This window comes from Amblyomma americanum, chromosome 7 (assembly GCF_052857255.1).
Source record: "Amblyomma americanum isolate KBUSLIRL-KWMA chromosome 7, ASM5285725v1, whole genome shotgun sequence".
Taxonomy (NCBI): Eukaryota; Metazoa; Arthropoda; class Arachnida; order Ixodida; family Ixodidae; genus Amblyomma; species Amblyomma americanum.
Window position 1 is genome coordinate 119768527 of NC_135503.1, and position 15266 is coordinate 119783792.

The 15266-nt window shown below is 48.9% G+C and overlaps 1 protein-coding gene and 1 long non-coding RNA gene across 2 annotated transcripts in view; both read left to right on the top strand.

The window, feature by feature from the left end:
- Positions 1 to 6326, top strand: part of LOC144098024 (uncharacterized) — a 187155-nt gene extending 180829 nt beyond the window's left edge. The window contains exon 15 of the mRNA XM_077630595.1: positions 6129 to 6326. Coding sequence (XP_077486721.1) covers positions 6129 to 6326 — 198 coding nt within the window. The remainder of the gene's footprint in view (positions 1 to 6128) is intronic.
- Positions 6327 to 13177: 6851 nt separating this feature from the next.
- LOC144097424 (uncharacterized) overlaps positions 13178 to 15266 on the top strand; it is a 77250-nt gene continuing 75161 nt past the window's right edge. Inside the window, exons 1-2 of the long non-coding RNA XR_013307014.1 lie at positions 13178 to 13267; positions 13892 to 13948. This is a non-coding gene — a long non-coding RNA (uncharacterized LOC144097424). The remainder of the gene's footprint in view (positions 13268 to 13891; positions 13949 to 15266) is intronic.

A 15266-nucleotide genomic window follows, 5' to 3' on the forward strand; every position in this document is an offset into this window, starting at 1 on the left:
GGCACGTCCCCTCGGCGGGAAAACTGAAGACGGCGTCCTCCGGGGGTAGGGCCGCCGCCGCTGCACGAAGTCAACAGCCTCCACCCGACGATTGGACGCGACGGCCCGAGCGTCAACGACCCGATCCGACGACCTCACCGACGTGCTGCGAACGATTAGTTTCCGCTGAAATTTTAGTAACCGTCGACAGTTATGAACTGAACGCACTCGTCGATACCGGCGCTGATTTTTCTGTGATGAGCAGGGAGCTAGCCATGACACTCCGTAAGGTTCTGACGCCTTGGTGTGGACCCGTGATCCGCACTGCCGGTGGCCATGTCGTGACACCAATCGGCGTCTGCACTTGCCGCATCCAAATCCGTGGTCTTACTTTCACCGGCTCCTTTGCCGTGTAAGCTGACTGTTCAAAGGACCTCATACTGGGCATGGATTTCCTTCACGAGTATGGTGCGATCATAAACCTTCAGGAACTCATGGTATCTTTTTCCGCCCAGCGAGCCGTTAACACAACCACCGAGCCCTGTAAAGTAATGTTGCGCATATGTGACGACCACATAACAATCCCTCCGCGAGCCAGCAAGTTCGTCACAGTCGAGTGTACTGACAGCACCGGCGCTCTTGGCATTGCTGAAGCGAACATGTCCCTGCTACTCGCTCGGCAAGTTTGTGTCGCCCGAGGCCTAGTAGACCTTGCCAATGGTCGTACCGAAATCTTAGTCACGAACTTTACTCGTGAACCGCAACATTTGACGAAGTCAGAAGTCGTCGCTTATTTTGACGAGCTTGGAGAGTGTACGAGGCAGTGCTCTTTATCCACCACGTCAGACCTCGCCGACGCGACGGCTACAGCCATTCCGACTGACGTGAACCCGCACCTCTCGGCCAGTCAGAAAAACTGCGTGCAAAGCCTAATCTATTCCTTCCGCGACTGTTTTGCGGAAACTTCCAAGGTCCGACAGACGCCGCTTACCAAGCATCGAATTGTCGTTGCTGACGACCAAAGTCCAATTTGCCAGCGCCCTTATCGCGTGTCTTCCAAAGAACGCGATGCCATCCGCCGCCAAGTTACACAGATGCTCCAGGACGACGTCATCCAACCTTCCACGAGCCCCTGGGCATCGCCTGTTCTCGTCACGAAGTAAGATGGCACCCTCAGGTTCTGCGTCGATTACAGGCGCCTGAATACCGTCACGAAAAAAGATGTGTACCCTCTGCCCCGCATTGATGATTCCCTAGACCGCCTGCGCCATGCCACCTTCTTTTCATCCCTTGATCTCCGCAGTGGGTATTGGCAAATAGAGGTCGACGAACGCGACCGAGAGAAGACCGCCTTTATTACGCCTGACGGTTTATACGAGTTTAAGGTACTCCCTTTTGGCTTGTGCTCGGCCCCTGCCACGTTCCAACGAATGATGGACACCGTGCTGTCCGGTCTGAAGTGGCAGACATGCCTCGTATATCTTGACGATGTCGTGATCTTCTCTGACACGTTTGATGAGCACCTGAAACGCTTGCGTGCTGTTTTCGAGGCCATACGTTCCGCTGGTCTCTCTCTCAAGGCAGAGAAATGTCACTTTGCATTTCAAGAGCTGAAGTTTCTTGGTCACATTGTCAGCGCACGAGGTGTTAGTCCAGATCCCGAAAAGACGGCCGCCGTAGCTGCCTTCCCTAAGCCAACAGACAAACGGAGCCTGCGTCGTTTCTTGGGCCTCTGCGCGTACTATCGCCGGTTTGTTCCCAATTTCTCCCGGCTAGCAGAGCCTTTGACCCGCCTAACGAAGGATTCTGAACCCTTCATCTGGGGCCAAGACCAGGACAGCGCCTTCACAGAACTCAAGTCCCGTCTGCAGTGTAGGCCTGTGCTTGGCCACTTCGACGAAGAGGCCGACACTGAACTGCACACTGATGCTAGTAACGTTGGCCTCGGCGCGGTCCTTGTTCAGCGGCAGGATGGTCTAGAACGCGTGATTGCTTACGCCAGTCGCACTTTGTCCCGTTCAGAAGTCAATTATTCCACAGCGGAAAAGGAATGTCTAGCTGTGCTGTGGGCCGTTACGAAATTTCGTCCGTACTTGTATGGCCGCCCGTTTCGGGTCGTGAGCGACCACCATTCACTCTGTTGGTTGGCGAACCTGAAGGATCCCTTGGGGCGGCTTGCTCGATGGAGTCTTCGGTTACAAGAATTTGATGTCACCATCGTGCACAAGTCTGGCCAGAAACACAGCGATGCTGACTGTCTATCCCGCGCCCCAATCCTGTGCCCCACTGACGAGTCCGACGACGATTCCGCTTTTCTTGGTGCTCTCACCACGTCCACCCTTGCCCAACAACAAAGGGCCGATTCTGACCTGCTGCCCCTCATAGAATACCTTGAAGGAATCGCCCCATCTCCACCTCGGCTCTTCAAGCGCGGACTGTCATCGTTTTGCTTGCGCGATGGGGTACTCTACAAAAAGAACTACGGCCCAACGGACACTGTCTATCTGCTTGCAGTGCCAGCTGCGCTTCGTGACGAAGTTCTGCGCGCGTGCCACGACGACCTTTCTTCGGGCCATCTCGGGTTTTCCCGCACGTTGGCGCGCATACGCACCAAGTACTACTGGCCCAAGCTTGCTGCGGTTGTCCGCCGTTACGTCCGAACCTGCCGAGAATGTCAGCGCAGGAAGACGCCACCGACTAAACCAGCCGGGCTCCTGCAGCCTATCGATCCCCCGCGCCTCCCATTTCAACAGGTCGGCATGGACTTACTCGGTCCGTTTCCGGCGTCTTCCATGGGTAACCGGTACATTGCTGTTGCCACTGACTATCTCAGCCGCTACTGTGAGACCAAGGCTCTTCCCCGTGGTACCGCCGCCGAAGTCGCAAGTTTTTTCATTCATAACATTGTGCTTCGTCACGGAGCTCCAACGGTCGTATTAACTGACAGGGGAACCCCGTTTACGTCGGCACTTACGAACGAGGTACTTCGACTCAGTGGCACCAGCCATCGAAAGACAACAGCTTATCATCCGCAAACCAACGGACTGACTGAGCGGCTTAACAAGACAATTGCCGATATGCTTTCTATGTATGTCGACGATGACCACGCGAACTGGGACCGGATACTTCCTTACATAACGTTCGCGTACAACACTGCGCTTCAGGAAACGACGCGCTTCACTCCTTTCCATTTGGTGCACTGTCGCGAAGCCTTGACCATGCTGGACGCCATGCTTCTTCCGGATCCTACTCCCTCTTCTGTCGTGGATGCCGACCAATTTGTCCGTGACGCCGAAGTTGCTCGCCAAGTTGCTCGACAGCGAATCCGGTGCCAACAACAACGCGACGCCGAGCGTTACAACCTCCGCCGCAGGGAGGTGATTTACACACCCGGTGACCAAGTCTGGGTCTGGAGCCCAATCCGTTTGCGAGGGCGCTCCGAGAAGCTTCTTCGCCGTTACTTTGGTCCGTACCAGGTGTTACGCCGCCTCAGCGCGGTGACCTACGAGGTGCTCCCTCAAGGAACTGTCCGGTCCTCTCGACACCCGACGTCCGAGGTCGTCCACGTGGCGCGAATGAAGCCGTTTTATTCCCGTTAGCCCCGGACCCAACCCCGCCATTACCTTTCGCCTTATTTTTTTTTCTTTCCTCGCGTGCGGCATCGAGTCGATGCCTCTTAGATGGGAGGGGCAATGCCACGCTGCTGACTTTCTGCCGGCGCCACCTGGAGGTCGAACTGTGTGCCCGAGCGCGTGGCCGAACGTCTTCTTTGTCCGGAACGAGCGCGGCGGTGTTGGCAAACCTCGCTCGAGTGAACAGCTTTGTTCTCTGTATTTTCGCCGGTGACAATATGTTGTTGGTGTTTTTACAGTTTTATTTTTGTTCACTTGCAACGTTTGCTGTCCGTACAAGATGCATGGTACATGCTTGCAAGTTTCGTTTGAAATTGCATCTTGTCTGCCGTTACTGCTCGATAGGGCAGGAGCCCCTGTCAGGCTACGCCTTTAGCTTCTGCTTTATTGCGCGTTTGTTACCTGTTTAACAATGAATAGACTTCAAATCGGTTTAACACACCTACAACCACGAGCCAGTTTTTGCTTTATGGAGACCTGAAACCTTTTTTCTTCTGAAGGCCGTTTTCTGGCTGCTTCCGTGAAGTGTTAAGGTCGGCGCCAGCGGGTCTCATCATTAGCAACAGAGACAACAACTCTTACCTGCTGGAACCCAACGTTAAGCTTCTTCGGGATGGTCCCGAGCCACGCGATAAGGATCGCTCCCACGTTCCCGACCCGAGTGCCCCGAAGAGCGTCGTTCGGGGGGAGTCCGGGCAGAGTGGAGAGGCCGCCGCAGTAAACGAGCGGCAGCTAATCACCCAATGGTCGTTACTATGTTTGGGGAAGTAATGCGGCCTCGGTCCCGTTAGAGGACAATCAGCGTGGGAATACGGAAGCTTGCTACCGGTCGTCGTCCGATACCTTCGTCGGCCCGGGTAATGGCACAACCACTTTGACTTCAAGTAGGCCCACCTGGTGCTTCGGCCTTGCACGTCGGATTCTTCGAAGGAAGAAACAGGTGCAAGCACTGCGTGGGATCTTTCGGTTGGCTAGAGACGATCCCCTACGCAGTTGACGTGGACCCAACGGCATCCTCCTCTCTCCCTGGCTCGACCTGTGATGGGGGCGTGTCCCTATGTGCGGTGGTGCGTGTTCGTGCGCGAGGATACAAGTTTGAGGCCACCTTGGCGAGGGCGTCCTCCACCGGGGAATCTAGGGACGAAGAACTGCATAAAACTGGACAGCGAGTGCAGTGAATCAAGCTTCATTTTGGATCCTCCTTTTGCATCCTCCATTATGACCCTACCTAAAGATCCTCTCTTCGGAGAAAAGTTGACCTTTGATCTCTGGCTATGTAAATAATGCAAATAAACCCTCTCGTAACCTTCCTCCCATCATCCAACTCCTTTAATATGTCGGTAGTCCTGTCCTGGTGGTGGCGGTGGTCGGAGCAAGCGTCATTCCTGACCTGTGGTTCCGTCGAGAGCGACTTCAAGCCCCACCTCCAACAGAAGGAAGCAAAAAAAGTGAGGTCACCCTTAAGGTCCGCCTAAAGGGCATGAAGCGATATTTTTGTTTGGGTCTCTCCAACTGCCTAGTAGTCTTCTTTGCGTACCAGTTGGCAGACGTGGACACTTCTTTTTTTCAAGATCTGATAAACCATTATGGCTAACAATATCTCAGCACACTCATTCAAAGTCTTCCTTTGCTTCTTGTCCCTGATGATCAAAGCACACCCTTCCTTACTTTTCTGCTTCAAATCTTTCGCACATCATCTCACAGTCGTAGTCGCCACTGTCGTCCGCTCTCTTTTATACGGCGCAATCACCCTCGGCAGGCACAGTATCGTCGCCAGCCCCTGCACACTCATACGGGACACTGAACCGCTGCTCCACATTCGCGTTGGCGTCGGCGTTGTGGAACGGCGTCTTTTCCTCCTCACACCAGCGGCATTGCCTTATGGTCCGTAAAGGGACAGTTGAAGTACTTCATCCCACTAATGGTGCATTTATTCTTGAATGCTAAGCATATGCGCTTGCTTTTGTTCGTAGCGATGGCACACGTAAGGCGTTGCCAAATGTAAGCCGCATGCTTTTATAGCATTTCGGGGAACCTCTTGCATTGCTTAATATTCTTATTTATGCCTGTCATGACCCCAACGCCTTCTAAATCACAGCTGCAAATCCTTAATAACGAGGTCCGAAGCAGCCGTCTCGGTCGCGTCTGGTGCTATGTACATACACGCAATCACAACTCTGTCACTGAGACGCACCGCCCCCCCCCCTCCCACCTATAGATGGACCATCACTGCACGAGATGCACCTCTGTCACTTCGACGCCAAACTTAACGCAAATGGTGACGGGGGTAGCTGTGTGCTCGGGACGCTTGGAAGAGATCACGCATTGAAACTCATCCTCTCCACACGACGACTTCGTTTCTATCCACGCCTCCGTAAAGCAGAGCACGGTGGCACTTGCGGGGCAAAACTCTTTCGCAAAGGCCCCACAGTGTGCACCCCAGGAACACGTGTTAACGCTGGGCACGACAGCGTAGCCAAACAGCGAGGCATTGCACTCCTGCATGACCAACTGCAGTCTGTGCCCCCTTCTGAACTCGTGTGCGAGCTTCAGATCGGGGTTGTCCTTGCCCTGGTTTTACTTCTGGTCCCTGTTCTTGTTTGTGACCCGGCGCCCGTTGGTGTTAGTGACACTGCTGAGAGCGATGTATTCAAGCTTCTAGTTGTGGGCCTTAGTGTACTCGACTACCGCTTTATCGCACATGCCTACCTGTGATTCCGGATGCTAATCACCCTACACTACACCACAGGAAACCACCTCCGCGGTGGCGTTCGAGGCAGGTGTTCGAACCCGACCGCGCGGGCCGCGTTTCGATGAAGGCGAAACACAAAAGGCGCCCGTGTGCTGTGCGACGTCAGTGCAAGTTAAAGATCCTCACGTGCTCGAAATTATTTCGGAGGCCGGCGCTACAGCAACTTTTTCGTCCTTTCTTCTTTCACTGCCGCCTTTATCCCTTCCCTTGCAGCGTGGTTCTTGTGTCCATCGAGATATGAGACAATGACTGCGGCTTTTCTTTTCCTCAAAAACCAATTTTCCGAAGCATTTTGTCCCCACTGCCCTAGAATGTGGCTCTTTCAACATAGCCACTGGTGGGGCTTGTGAGTCCCAGACTGGTCTTCCGGAGTTCTCACAAGGCTCATGCGAAATGCCGCGGTGGCCAGGTGCAAATGCATTAAAATTATTTGAATTAATTTTGTTGATACCTCCTATGGCACGCATGTTGCTTATGAGCCAGTGTGGAGTGGGTCGACATTGGCATTTGAGCCACCTGCTTTTCTAGACACGCCAGCGGTTCTCCGCTCAGGCGGACCCTTGAACGGACCGCGAAACACCTCAGGAGGAGGAGGAAGGAGAAAAAACTTTATTGCACTGCAGTGCTTTTTCTTTCTGCGGTTTTGGGACGCCTTCAGAGATATACTGTCCTTGGTTTCATCCTCTGGAGTATTCTTTGTCGACCTCGTCTACCTCTTATCAATGGTCGTTGCGCTCAGTCCGGGGCCCCACTGGCCTCTGCCGCCCGTTGAGCTCGCTGTACCAGACCTAGTTGGTCTTCACAGCGGTCGCTGGACAGAAGAGTCGCCCACTGCTCCGCACTCGAGTTTTGTATTTTGGGGCCACGTCTATCTTTTGACAGGCCCATGTGCTGTGATATGATGTGGGTTTTTTGTTGCACCAGAGACATTTGTCAGGAAAGTACATACACTCGCTCATTCACTGCAGTGTGTCGTCATTGAGATCTGAGCCAAATAATACACTTGTACACGCAGCAGAGAACCCCCAGTAGCGCTCGAAAGTTGGCAGGCACTCTTTGTAACTACTTTTTTCATAATCCCGCCCTTCTCCGTCTCACGCTCGCACGTATGTCGGCTACTTGATGGCAGCTAGATTTTTTCAAACGTCACTCAGGTGTCATGGCAGCGTGTAGCCGCGGCCAGTCAACCCCGTCGCTCCGGTGGGTAAGGAAGCTCCGCCGCCGTGTAGTTCTCGCGCCAGTCGGCAGCCGGATTAGGGGCTGATGGCGTAGGGCCGATGGAGGAGCGCTGGCTTGTGAGCGTGCAAAAAGAACGAGAGGAGAGGAAAAGGCGCGAAGGTCAATGAAAATCCAATTTTGACTACAGGCAGCTCTGCTTCTACAAAACACTATAAAAATTTATTGCTAGAAGATATTCGTGAGGCAGCGTCCTTTAATATCCCAGACATACCGCACCTTCGTTTAGAGCACCTTTCAGAGCCCACTTAACCCCATGGCGTCAAGAAAACAGTAAGCGCTCTGTTATACAGCTGACAAAAACTGCTCATTTTTACCAGGGTTGTCAACATGCATTGCTCAAACGTAATTTGATAGGTGATAGCCGTTTGGTGGTAGCAGAGAAGGAAGGCGAGAAAGTGATGGTGCGCAGCTGTAGACGGTTGGTCGAAAGCAGATGAAAAGCACTGGGAACATATCTCCTGCAAACAGGCGGTACGCAAACAGTGGTAGTTGGTTCTCCCTTGCTGACACCCTTCCTCATCGGGATTGTAAGTTTCCCTGCAGAGGGCTATGGAAGTTGTACAGTCCCTGAATATATTATATAAATATCCCCTATCGAGTGCCGATGAACAGCAGTGGAGAAATTGTGGTACGTAGAAAATTTTTCATTTTGTCTGTAGATAACAATGGTGTCAGGCAGTACCTGTAAATATCTTTCGGCATCTTTAGATATGCCGTTGCTAAATTAACCTTACGCTGTGCCTCCATTACTGCTGACGTTCCTACTGAATCAAAACCTCTCGCGTAACCAATTAAAGCTGTATAAGGGAATGAATATATGAGTTGCATTTTGTTATCACCTGATTGCTAGTAGGAATATGGTTTTTTCTTGAGAGCGCGCTCCAAAAGGCAGCCTGGTGTTTGGGGTGACTCGGTAAGCCAGTACGTCGACTGGCACCATTCTTCCTTTTCAGAACATATTCTTCTTACATTTCTTGTTTTCTAAAGTCAGTGTCCAATTTATTTTGGTTGCTCCTGTGCGGCACCGCTAAAAAAATTTGAGACCTATGGCATTCAACAGCAGGCTTTCTTAAGCAAAAGTATAAAATATTTCTGGACAGTTTACCTTTTGTTGTGTACTTAAAGTACGCCGAAAACATATATCTGCAACTTTTATCTTGGCAGAGTCTTATACTCTTTTATAATTACTCTAAATCGCCTTAGCCAGGAGGGTTTTATCCGTTCGTTACTAAATCTAACTCTAGCGCAGTGTGTTTTAATGGTGTGCTTCTGAACCGTGAAATTGCTTCGCCATTTTGCCCCTATATAGACCGTGCAGCGAACCACTAGAGCTTATCTTTAGTGTGCAAATTCAAGATAACTTGTCACTTACAACCAACGCATATTCTTTGAACAGTAGAATGGCTTGTTTGCACCGACGAGGTGATTCTTGTGTCGGAAAAGCAATGGTAAGCAAAAGCTAGGATTCTTGCGTGAGACCAGGCAGTAATGCCTTAGTATTTCTCATGGTCAGGCCTTACGGCAGGCAGACAGACGCCAAACGGCACATTCTGTGGGTGGTGACGAGTATACGGAATAAAAGACCAAGGGGAGAGCTTTTGAAACACTAAATGTTTCTCGTAGTGAGCCAGGTGTTTCGTTATGAGTACAAGCACTTAATGCTATCATTATTACTTCTTGCAGAAATTCTACAACGCTTATATATAATGTTCATGGCGTGGTGATTTCAAACCGACTAACATATATCAAGCAATGCGTCACTTTAACAGGCCGGTTCTCCATCAGTAGTTTGCCCGAAGTTTTGAACAACATGGCTCAGCTAGAGACAAGTAAATTTGATCTTCATAATAAGAACGGCGGGTACAACCTCAACTTGATGTTTGCGCCATCGATACCAGATGTATTAATGCGATATAAATGCAAGCAGTGGTAATAAACAGAACAAGACAGCACCGAGCAAGACTACAGTCGCTCAGAATCAGTGCCATGGCTGCTTAGGTTAAGCGCTGCTTCCATTTATAATATACGCACTGGCCCATTTCAACACCTCAACCCAAACAGGATGACCCGTTAACTCGGCAGAAGTGGTTGGCTCTACTGACGCGATTGAATCGGTTGACGCGGCCAAGAGCCTTGGACAGCCCTTGCAATGTAAACGTTTCCAGTTAGATTTAGATACTGTGCGATCGAGAGCGACGGTGGGTTCTTACCCGGAGGTCACTAAACGCTTGTTATTGCCCCCACTGCCGAGTCAATTCGCTCTCTCTATGGGCGCAAGTTCAGCCAAGGAAGTCGTTCAGTTGAGTTCACTTCTTTTCTCTCAAATAAAAGTGAAGACAAGGCAAAAGTCCTGAAGCCTGACAAGGCCTTGTCTTCCATCTAAGTTGACAGCTGTCAAGATATCGTGGGCGGCTGTGATGTTGGTTCGACTGCTGACCGGCGATAGAGGCCACGCCTGATTAGTCGTTGACCGGAGGCATGAGGCGTAGGCAAGTTCCGTGGCGAATTAATTTAATTAGGCAAACAACAACCAAGTATTACAATATGCCCGACAAGGTAGCGCCGTACCTTGACGTGACGAAAATAACACAAGCACCAATTAAACACGTTAACACAACAATTAACACAAAGAAAGAAACATCAGGGCGATTGCTATACAAAAATGTTACGAGACGGAAATAGTGTACAAAGGATTACAACGAGAAACACAGAAAGCAAAAATACAAAGATAAAAGAGTTGAAGTCAGTGGTGAGAAACGATGGCTTAGCTGCGGAGTGGCAAGGTCCGGCCGCAGGGAGCGTCGGGCTGCGGTTGCTCGTCGCGGGGCTGATGGGGGCTTGCGGATACAGGCGAACTTGGGCCTCGCGTCTTCGGGACCACCGTCGCCGCGCTCTACGCGTTAGATCTCCGCCTAGGCTCCTTGCCGGCCACTTCCCTGGCTGACCTCACTCACGACCGCACGCACCGAAATCTAAAGACCAACTGCCAGCGCGCGGCGTTCCCGTCGCTCCCTTCCCATGGCAAAGAATAAAAGAAAACAACACAGGGAAAAAAAAGACTCTTCAGGAGCCACGCACAGAGGAATGCAGCTCCCAAAAAGAAAAAAAAGAACACATGAAGGAATGTCGAAAGAATTCGGCACAATGCCTTAATCCCACGAGGAGTCATTGGGGGCCGCGAACATTGCCGGGGCATTCAATCCGCTTCTGCTGTTCCCAACACGTGCAAGCGCTTGCCACCTGTATGACAACAATGCTAGGAGGGGGGGTGGAGTAGTTTTGAGTGACCCCTCCTGCTCTATGGTGAGAATGCCGTTCCCCCGCGGGGGAGGAGGAAAAAGTCGTCGACGCCGCTCCGCGACATGTTTCTGGGAAACAGAGGTCAAAGCTGGACAGGGCAGGCATGAGCTTTGTGACAACAGCATGTACAAATTTGAAATAAAGTGCCAGGGGTTACTCATGTTAACATACAACATAAAACGTAATATATAAGGAACATACAGAAACATAGCACAGGCTAGGATTTAATACAACTTATACGGCGAAACAAGCACTTAATACAGTATGCGACAACGTATTGCTATGAAAAAGGATCACCATCTAACTGGATGTAGAAGGAGTTCGCAGCTAATAAGAGGATGACAGAAACCTGCAAAATTATACGAAGCCTGATAGCAGGTTCCGATGAGTGCGCTATATACATAAAATATGTTTGGTGGTCGTTAAAAACGATTTATACTACAATTTGAAAGGCTTAAATGACAACGTTAGATCGATGCGCAGTCATTATGAACACGTAAATTTATTACCTGGTGATCATGGTCCTGTTTTCCTTATTTAATTGTTACCCGTGTTGTTCTAAGTGAATGAGTCCGAAACCTATATTTTGGAGATATATCTCTATGTCTAGTGTAAAGCATTTTCTGTAATATAATTACATCAGTTTGAAGTATATACCTGTTAACCGGCAGTAGCCCACATCTTAAGTAGAGTGGCAGTGTTGTCTTGTCACTTATTCTTCCTTTATAGCTCTAATATTTACGTAAAATGCATTTCTGCAGCACAAGCAACCCATCGTAGTTTACTTCAGTCGTAGTGCACAACATTAATATTGCATAAAGTAGTCGTGAGAAAAATAATGTGTAATATAAAGTTTTTCTTCAGCTAAATAAGAATAAGTTGAGCTATACGACTCATACAACCCACAGAACTGGAAATATCAGTTGCAAGATGATTAGTATATGAAGTCCAAGTTAAATCTTCCCTGAAGCACACACATGGAAATTCTGTGTTGAAGCCTGCGTGATCTATTCCATGCGGATTTTAATTGTGGTGCGTTCTTTAGGTACTGTGTTAACCGGTCTTAAAAGTATAAACTTTCTTTTGTGCGTGTTCGGTTCTAAACATTTTTCCTGGAGCCAATTAGACCAGTGAGATAGGTAAAAATTTGCCGCCTTTTCCACATCCTCCACATAATTACGTGCAAAAAGTAAACTGCTGTCATCAGCAAATACATTTATATCAGGTGTATAGCAAAAAGAGTGTGGGACTTATTATGGAGCCTTAAGGTACGCCATGTTCCAAATCTAGGTTTTCTGAGTGGTCTCCATTCAGGTTTACGAACTGGTTTCATAAAGACAAATAGCTTCTGATAAGGTCTGATGCAAACCTCGAATTCCATACCGGTGGAGTTTATAAAGCAAAATTTCGTGGTTAACGTAATCAAAGGCCTTCCGTAAATTAATAAAAATTACCAGAGTACACAATTTTTCTTCAAAAGTTGTTATAATTAATGATTTTACTTTCAATGGGGCTTCTTCAGGTGTCTTGTTTGATACCGAAGTTGAAATGGTGAGATTATGTTAATTTTTAACCTCGAACTTAATGAAAGGATTATTTACACTATTTTTATACCTTGGAAAAAGCGCTCAAACAGAAAATTGGCCTGTAATTTACGAAATCATTTCGCGTTCCTTCTTTGTCTACAGGTATCACTTCAGCTATTTAGGCAGGTCAGGACAGGTGCTGGTTGACAAGATACATTGATTCAATGGGACAATATTGAACTAATTTCAGATGACACGTAGTCCACAGTTGAGATCTGGATGTCCTCATAACCGCTTGCCACATCTGGCTTTCAATGTTTTATGAGTTTGCGGATTTCAACTTATGTAACAGCCTTAAGGTTGTGAGCATAGGAGGCTTATATTGTTGGCTGGGTATTGGAGGCGCATTGCCGTATTGATAAAGTACTGAGTGATTTTATCTGTTAAATCTTTCTCACTAACGACCGCGTTGTTTAGCAGCGTTTGCTACCCTTGTAAGGAGTTATGGCCTCTGCCTGCGAAGGTGTTAACTTTGTACCACATTTTTGCAGGATTTCTTTTATTCCCGGAAACATGGTTTCATAATATTTTAGCTTGGACTTCTTTATATCTGCATTAAGTTCTTTAGAAATTTCTTGAACTCATAAGTCATAAGTCTGAGTTATCCACCATCCTCGTCTGCTTTGCTTGCTTGTTTCCCTGAATGTTTTTACCGCCACGTGACATTCGTCTTTTGATTTGTTCAGACAAGTGACCAGCAATTGCTCAGCGAGCTGGAGAGTCGAAAGAAAGTGATCGACGAAACTCTGGTCGTCGTCAGGGCAGCCATACCGGAGTGGGTGAGTGCCAATTTCAACCTTCCTCCCCTCAGCGCTTATGGCCTCAGTCTGTAACTAGTAATCGACAAGTTACTTAGGAAGAACATCTGCCTTTTGCCCATATTTTGTACCTGTGTCAGAATTTGACATGCAGGCGGTAAGCAGTGGCCAGGAGTTTGGAGTGCATTCCAAGCTAAGCTCTACTAATGAGCGAACTCAGAGTTGGGCATACCGATCAGCTTTAAATTTTGGACCGGTCACGATCGAAGAAGATGAATTTCTGTTTGGAAGTAGCTGACTGGCGATAATGGCCCACGTGGTTTTATAAGTGCAGACATTACACAATGCATTGAAATTCCACTGAAGCGAGAAATAGGACAGCACAAACGGATGATGTACGGAAAAGACAAATTTGCAGAATATTTAATGCCTAGTAGGTGACCTCGACGTGGCTCTCAGCGCTGTGCCTTTCCAACTGGCACATCTTGGCAATTAAGAATACTATCCAGGTTGGCCGAGGTGGAGGCTATGTAGTCACGTGCCCTGTTTCGGCTTGACTCGAGTGAAATGCCCTATGGCCGCTGATCGGATAGCGGTGGCGCTGCTCAAAGCCTAGCACTACAATGCGCTCATGCTTAACTGCAGGACGCGTACCTTGGTGCGGAGAACAATTTCAAGCAGAGTGGCGTGATCGAGAAGGAGGTAAGACCTGTAGAGCACTGTTTTGCTGCGGATATGCTGCAGCTTCACCCCCACGCGATGTAGGTCCGTGTGGGAATTGCGGCCGAAGTGACTATACAGCGTTGAACCACGCATGAATGGTCGACCAATAAATGATCTAGCACGAATGATCGACCCTTTGCCTTGCCGCCATTGCACGAATACAACGGCGAACATTGGATGGAAGCTTGAGTTAGCGCTATCGGTGTCGTGTTGTGGTCAGTGATGAAGCGCTGTAGGTACGGTACTCGGATAGTTTAAATCAGACACAAGTAAAATAAGAACGCTTGGGCTGCAGCAAGAAAGAAAGCACAGCAATTGAAAAGGTGCAGCCTACTGCCCCAGGAAAGTTAACTTACCGCGGAGCGCTGAATAGGATGTTCCAAGCCCATCTGAGAGCCGCTGTGAAAATAATCGATCACCAGTGGCTTTGTGGAACGTTGAAAACCGTCCTCCAAGTTTTTCCTTTCCTATACCAAGCGCAAGGGGCGTTCACATGAGTACGAGCCTTTACCAGAAGGTTACAGTATATTTGAGCAGAGGCGAGAAAAGGGATTCCACAGTAAGCAAATAGCGTTTAGATTGAACGCGCTAGAGTTAAAGGTCCCGTTCGGTGCAAAAGACGGCGTCGGCATAGCTCTGATTAGAAAATTCTAATTGGCGGCTACGGTAGTGATGTGGAAACGCATGTTCACTGAAAAGAAAAGAAGATGGTCAAGCGTAAGCGATCCGTTCTATTTTGGGTCGGGAGCCTGGCACGCAGCCTCTACACCACAGACAAACATTCGTTCAGTTAGATAAATGGACGCCTTATAAGAGCACTTCACATCGCCCAGTAGGCGAATTACATTACAGGAACGCTTACTTTACTAGGGAAATAATTATCATCAGAAATATGAAATATGATGTGTAATAAAGCAGTATGTGGTGTCAACTTCTAGTTTGTTGATGTCGGCGAAAGAGTACGCCAAGGGATTCCCAAACGACCATAGGGAATCGCGTCATACTCTTAAGAAGTATTTAAGCGTCCCTCCAGTTTTTGCGCGTGCAGATGAAACTGCCATCAGTTTTTCTCTTGATAATCTGCCATCAGTATAGTGTACCTGAAAAGGTCGTTTGTGAACTTCATTTCCATAAACAAATTGTGAAGCGGTTAGTATTTCCGAATATCCATTTCTAGCGTGCCTTACGTTTTTCGAATCGTCAATAAGAGAACACTATTGCTCGAAAAAATAAAGCGTATCCACCGCGCGGTGATCCCTGTGAAGAAGAGAACAAGATGACAAGTTGTCACATACAA